The sequence below is a fragment of the Halyomorpha halys genome, unplaced genomic scaffold (assembly GCF_000696795.3).
Source record: "Halyomorpha halys isolate HHAL.00 unplaced genomic scaffold, Hhal_1.1 Scaffold159.1, whole genome shotgun sequence".
NCBI lineage: Eukaryota > Metazoa > Arthropoda > Insecta > Hemiptera > Pentatomidae > Halyomorpha > Halyomorpha halys.
The window spans coordinates 666,646-674,030 of NW_027109188.1; the positions used below are offsets into that span (position 1 = coordinate 666,646).

Genomic DNA, 7,385 nt, shown 5'->3' on the forward strand with positions numbered 1-7,385 from the left:
TTTTTCCAGGTGTGAATAGCTTAGGAATTTCTATAAAAGAAGAAGTTACAGAACAAACTGAACCCAATGGTATGTTTTGTTTTCTAGTTGCATGTTATATATTGTCATCTGTATTGTTTTTGTAGTTCTATAATATTGATTCTTAAAGTTTTTATTGTGAAAGGACATAAGTGTTATGGAGAAAAATGTGTACTTTTTTCATTATGACCTATATTTTTAAAAATTTATAATGGTCAAAAACTCGAGATAAAAATAAATTGTTTTGAATACATATATTTATACTATTTTTGAATGTTTTTGGAATACAGTCTCCCCCATCCCCAGCATAATATAATTCACTGTTGGTTTCAAAAACAGTACTTTACCATTTTATAAAATTTGTTACTTTTATTTATGATGTTAAATATAGAAAATAATCTAATGCATAAAAATTATTATTGGTTTGTTTGTACTTTATGCATTGTAATATTGTTTATTTGATTGTGATGAGGCTTTTTGCTAAATGTTCAGAGTTTTTGTGGCGAGATTATAGGCTGGTACAATTTTTTTTTTTGGTAAAAAAAAAGTTGATAACAAAATTAAGTATTTTTTGTATGTACCTCAGAAAATATTTTTTTCGATGGTTATTACATACCAATTGATTTGTTTTTTCTGAATTAAAGGAAAAAATATTACTGATTTTTATTCACTGAAAATTTAAAAAACATAATGTGGATATCAGTAAAGTAGGCCAAAAAAACTTTTTTTAGAAAAAATAAATCATATTTGTTTTTACCCTCATCAGAAACCCTCAAATACCATTTTTCAAAGAAATTAAAAATTAGAAACTTATCACCTTGATTTATTTGAACAATTTTTTTTTTTTTTATTCCGGTGACCATTGTTCATAATTACTCTGCAGTTTATCCAGTTCCTATGTTAATACAACTATTTTAAAACTGAATGTCTTCTCTTTTAACTTACATCAACTTAAATGTAGATTTAATGCACTTATAAGCGCAAAATATTAAGTAAGTAACTTGGAAGTATATATTAAAGAAGAAATGACAAATGAAACTGTCCAATCAAATCTGTCTGCTAGTAAGTTTAATTTTTTTTTCTATTTTAGAATTTATATATCACCTAATCCTAATCCTATGTAATTTATTTCTGAGTGTTTTTTTTTTTTTTTAAATTGTATCTGTTTGAGAAATATTGTTTTGTTTTCTAACCATTTTTATCAGTTTTTATTCTGTTATAATTTTTAAATTTATTTTGATTGTATGACGAGTGTTCATTCATAATTCAAAAGTTTGTTAGATTTCATATCCTGGATTTATGTAGTTTTTGTTTTTGAAAAAAAAAAAAAACTTTTTCATATTTATAATTTGTCTTAATGCTGGAAATATTTCTCATAATATTCATTAAGGCAATATCATAAATAGTAAGAGATAATAAATTATTTGTAAATTAAATGATTATTTCATTTTGTTGTAGATCTAACAATCAATATCAAAGAAGAGGAAAGACTTGATATTTACTACGGTGAGTGAAATTTTAGATTAATATTACATTGTTTTAAATTTTGGGTGAAAGTTTACTTCAGCCCCCCAAAATGGCCGAAGCCCATTTTTTTCCTGACGAGAGTGTACTGATGGTCCCGAACGTCACCGACTATGGACAACTTAGGCTAGGTTAAGAAATTAATCACCTTTCAAGAGGGAAAATTTCTGTCCCTGCTCACTTACTCCTTTTCCCTGTAGTTAAAGGTTAGCTTATAATACTCCATAATTTTCAGCAGCAGTTGCTATTACCTCTTCTGACTTATAATATATATGTTTACTTACTTCTTCTAACTTATAAATATCTATTATACATTAGAAGAACTAAATTATAATACTTAGACTCTGTAACCAGAAAATAGATCGGGAGCATTTATTTTATATGATATTTTTTTAATAAGAAAAGAAAATCATTTAATAGTTAATCTAGCTGGAATAATAAGGTTCTCTTGAGCTGCAAATTAATGAGAATAAGAAAATTGTTTAATTTAATCTGAATATAATATTAAGGTTCTCTTGAGCTGTAAATTAATAACAATAAAAAAAATTGTTTAATAGTTAATCTGAATATAATAATAAGGGTCTCTTGAGCTGTAAATTAATAACAATAACAAAAACTTTTTATAACAAAATCATGAGATACTTTTTTTATCTTTTTATTTATACACACAATTAAAGAAATCATATATTAGTGCACCACTAACCATCTTCTCATATGTATTGTACAGAGTCAACAATCTTCTCATGATCTTATATTTTATATTTGTTAAAGAGGGAAAATAAAAAGGAAATATGACTTCAAAAGCTTAAATAGTTAGTAATTGTTGTAAAACTAATGTCCATAGATTTACAGCATTTAATATGACTTGTGGTAACACCATAAGTTCCTGTCTAAAGATAATTTGTTTTTAAATATTTTTCCACAACGAATGGAAATATCAATAGAAAGCATACATGAGTTCATTGCATTTCTAGTTGGTGTGTTAGACTCATGAGTAAAAAAAAATTAAAACAAGATGATAACTTCAATGATTTTTCCCAATTTATACCAGATAACCCAATAATACACAAAAATATAAAGAAATTATTTAGATAAAATACATCAATACACATACCCCAATGTGTTTGAGGGAAGTGAAAAATCCCTGTCGAAGTTGCTGGTAATTTATTTTGAAATAAACTACTGGTAATCTAATACGGAAACTTCTCGGCTCCGTTTGGGACCATCACTCTCATCAGGAAAAACTGGTTTTCGGCTGTTTTGGGGGAGCTGAAGTAAACTTTTACCAAATTTTGCACCGGAATTCAAAATTGAACTTACCTACATCAATGAGGCCATGAAATTATGGCAAGAGTCCCAGAATGCCAGATTCCGAACAGTGTGTGTTCAATTCCTAACTGGTTCAGTTAGTATTTATTTCTCTGAGGTTCCAAGAAATGAATCTTTGAAACTAGATCTGGGCACTGTTTACACAATGTATTTATTGAATATACTAAAGGATTATTTCCAAAGTATTGAATAACCATAGCCACTGATATGGTTTAATTTATGATAGTTGCTGTCGTGACAGTATTTACTGGCATGGAAGTATAGTTGTAGTGGGTGTGGAATGGCAGTTGAGAGTATAAGTGATTAATATTTAATAATTAAATTATAAATATGTGTAAGGAGGAAGTCGAAATAGCCATCGCAAGATTAAAAAATTATTTTTTTTTATCTAATTCAAATTTTATTTATTAATAAATATTACTATCTGCGACAACGTTGTTGGGCAATATGTAATAGTCATAACTGATCACATTGATAATAATAATAGTGAAGGCCTAACGAACCCGAAGGTTTGATGCCAATACCACCAATTGCTTTCTACATACACATTGTTCCAGTGATACCCCTCCAAACCCATTTCTACTAAATCAGTTTCAATGCAATCCTCCCATTTACGTTTCGGTCTACCTCTCGGACATTTACCCATCGGTTCAGTGTTTTTTAACATTTTAGGGATCTGCGTGTTTCTAAGCCCTACAACCTTACACACCCATCTTATACGCCGCAATGCTATAACTTGAATTATAGTTACTGGATGTAGGGCCCTTGATTCAGTGTTGTGTAATCTTCTAAATTCTCCCATTAATTCATCCTTTTTCAGTCCGAATATTTTACGTTATACTTTATTTACGAAAACCTTAAGCTGCTGTTCATCCCTTAGTGTAAGAGGCCACATTTTGCATCTATAAAGAACAGTGGGAAGGATAATGGTTTTTGTAAATTTTAATTTTTAAGTTTTTGGATAGAAGGCGCAAGCTAAGCAGTTTTGAAATTAAAAAATAACAAGCATTTACTGCCTTCAACCTCGCTTTTATTTCCTCATCAATTTCGTTTTTTCTAGTTACCTAAATATTTAAACCTACCGTAGAATCTAAATAGGTAAACTTCTCTACCTGTTCAAACGTATTTCCTCCTATATCTATTTCACCAAAATTGCTCATGCTTCTACTGCTAACTATGTATTTTGTGTTATTCATATTTATTTTAAGACCTAGTTCTTTATTAACACAGTTGTATTTAGTTTTATAGTTTCCTTGTACCTAATAATACCAAATCATCAGCATACCGAAGCACCAATATTTTTCCACCCAAAGTTTTCATCACATTTTCATAATATTACTAACATTAGATTAAATAAGATTGGTGATAAAGAATTGCGTTGTTTTAAACCCAACCGGACCACAAATTTCTAAGAATAATGATTACCGATTCGTACCTTACTAAATGTTTCGGTCATGCACATTCGTACGAGATTTGCTGACTTATTTGGTATTCCCTGTTCAATCAGAATATTATACAGCTTCTGGCGATCAATAGAATCATAAGCTTTTTTTGAAATCTATATAAAGCTCACTACGCTGTTGTGTTCCAACTTTTTCTGCAAGATTTGCCGTGATGAAAAAATTTGATCAATAGTTGGCCATTTTCTTCTGAATTCACATTGGTAGTCTCCTATAATTTCATCAGTGTATTCTGTGATCCGACAAGTTAAGATTAGCGTAAATATTTTATAACATAGAGGAAGGAGTGAGTTATTACAATCTGTTATAGGCCCCTTTCTGTGAAGAGGAATAAGTAGAGACTCCCTTCATTTATTTTTGAAGACCTTAAGGCACTGTTAACCTCAGGCATCTTGTCAATTTCCCAGATCCTTTTAACCAAAAGGTGTATTTTAGAAACTCCAATTTCACCTCATGCCTTGATTAGTTTACCAGGAATATTGTCAGTTCTCACTGCTTTATAAGGTTTTAATTTTGTGATGGCCATTTCGACTTCCTCCTGACTCGGTTTTATCCACGGTTTAACACTCTGATATTCAGTCAGAGGAGATTGACAATTATTTCCCGTATTCAGAATACTTTCAAAGTGTTTCTTAAACGTATTCAATATATCTGCCGGATTAGCTGATATATTATTATTTTTATCTCTTATTTCCTTCACTACAGAGTGGAATTTCCACGATCAGTTAATACCTTTATACATTTCCCGTACGTTATTTTCTGTCTCTATTATTTTATTTTTAAGATTTATCTTTTTTTATTTCTGAGGAATTCAAACGTCTCATTTTTTGAGGCCAGAAAGTAAGCAACGTTGTTTTTGCTTGGATTATTGAGTTTTTAACTTAGCAGCTTTTCTTTGTTCACGCATTTTAAGACACTCTTCATTGAACCAAGTAATTAATCAATAAACAAATTACTGATCTCTTTAATATTATCTCTGATTTCCACTCATAACTTCTCAATGTCTTTGTGACCTTCATCTAAAGGTTCTAAGACTTTGAATCTATTTTTTATTCGAGCGCGAATTGATTTAGAATTAAATGCCATCTATGTTGTACTAAGATATGATCGATTTGATTACGCCCTTGTGAATCTGCTGATATCCAAGTATATTTGTGAATATCCTTGAGTTTGAATGTAGTACTTTTGATTATCAGGTTTTTCGATATGGCAAAGCTTATTAGTCGTATTCCATTATCGTTACTATACTCATGTAAACTTTCTTTACCAACCTTTGCATTTACATCTCCTAATATTATTTTCAAACAGCTTTGCAATAATTTATCGTGAATTCCCTCCAATTTATTATAGAATTCGCATTTAATTTATTCATCACTGTCTTCAGTTGGAGAATGAATGTTTATCATCAGAGCGATTTAAACCAACCTCCCTGAAATATTGCTACCGATATCCTATCAAAGTAAAATTTGATATCCCTCAATGTGGAAAACAAACTATTCCTAATAACAAATCCTGTACCTAACAAATAATTATTGCTCTCCTCGTACCACATAGTGCACTTCCTTTCCTTTAACGAGCCTCCCCTGGCCAGCAAACTTTTTGCAGCACCACAACCTTGACCTTGACCTTGACCTTGTTTGCAACTGATTTTAACCCATCCGCAGAATTTAAACTTCTTATGTTTCACATCCCTATATTTAAATCTCTAATTTTCTATATTTCCATGAATCACCTGAAGCAGTCCCTCCTCTCCCCCTCCCGAAGACCCGAACAGAGGACTAGTTACCTCCGGATAATGAGTGTTTTACCTCAGTAGGACCCAGGACTACTTTGTGGTATTTTGTGAACTAAGAAATATGTGATTAGGGCATTCAATCCTACCTCACACCCTTCAGTAAGTCTGGGGGGGAGCACTCTCACTGTTGGTCAGCGAGTCCATTTGACTTAGCCGAGAGGAACTTCTAAAGACTTTCCACCAACCATCCCCACATCCGCCACCCATGGAACACTCCCCTATGTGGTATTAAAGAGCCCTCATGAGGATCACATTCATAGTAAAATAAAATATCATAAGAATGAAAATAAATTTAAAAAAAAAGTACATAAAAATAAATAAAATCTATCTCTAAATATATACAAACAGAAGGATAATAATAATAAAAATAATTTAATCACCAGTCGCATTTACACTCTTATATACAATATTTATACCTGAGCCCACTCTATCCCCTACGTATGAGAAGTAGAGAAAAGCTCTTCGAGATCCCAGCGCATCCCTCTCATCGTATCACTGGTAATGAGCCAGTAAAGGCTTAGCAATTGAGCTAAAGCAGCAAACGCTCAAATTGAGTGGAGCATCTGACCACTTCCAGAACTCTCTCTTTCAAGTCTAGTATGTTGGTTCCAGGTGAGTCTTTTGTCTAAGATGAATCCAGGATATCGCACTGTGTTGGATTTGAGTAGGGATGGTAGAGGGTAAAAATCCACATGGGTATATTTTGATTCGTTAACTTTTATCCGCCATTGGTCACACCATTGCTCAGTCTGGGTGAAGTGTATTTGGAGATTGAATGAGGCTGTTACAGGATCAGGATATGAGGATTGGATAGCTGTATCATTGGCAAATGTTGCCAGGAACTGATCGGGATTGATGGGAATGTCAGCAGTGAAAAGGATGTAGAGGACAGTACCAAGACACTGCCTTGGGGAACTCCTGCCTTGACCGGATAGGTATTTGAGTACTCAGAACCACTGTGAATTTGAAAGGAGCAATTTGAGAAGTAAGAGTAGTGAATGAGGTATAAGGTTTGGGGTAATATGGACTTGAACTTGAAAAGCAATCCGGCATATCATACCCGGTCAAAAGCTTGTGCTACATCCAGAAAGGCAACCAAGCAGTATTGTTTCTTTTCAAGTGCTGAAGATACATATTCAACAGCTCTGAGGCCTTGTTGAACTGTGGAATAGCTAACATCTGTGAAGTTGGCCCCCATCCTTGAAAATTTTCAATTTTTTTTTTAGTTCTAGTAGTATCCATAAGAGTTCTAGAGTTCT

The 7,385-nt window shown here is 32.0% G+C and overlaps 1 protein-coding gene across 4 annotated transcripts in view; it reads left to right on the top strand.

Moving 5' to 3' along the window:
• The window catches only part of LOC106678780 (zinc finger protein 420-like), a 53,484-nt gene that overhangs the window by 2,689 nt on the left and 43,410 nt on the right, over positions 1 to 7,385 (top strand). For all 4 annotated transcript variants that reach the window (XM_067047385.1, XM_067047382.1, XM_067047383.1 and 1 more), the window contains 2 exons: positions 10 to 69; positions 1,477 to 1,524. In XM_067047385.1, the coding sequence (XP_066903486.1) occupies positions 10 to 69; positions 1,477 to 1,524 (108 nt within the window). The remainder of the gene's footprint in view (positions 1 to 9; positions 70 to 1,476; positions 1,525 to 7,385) is intronic.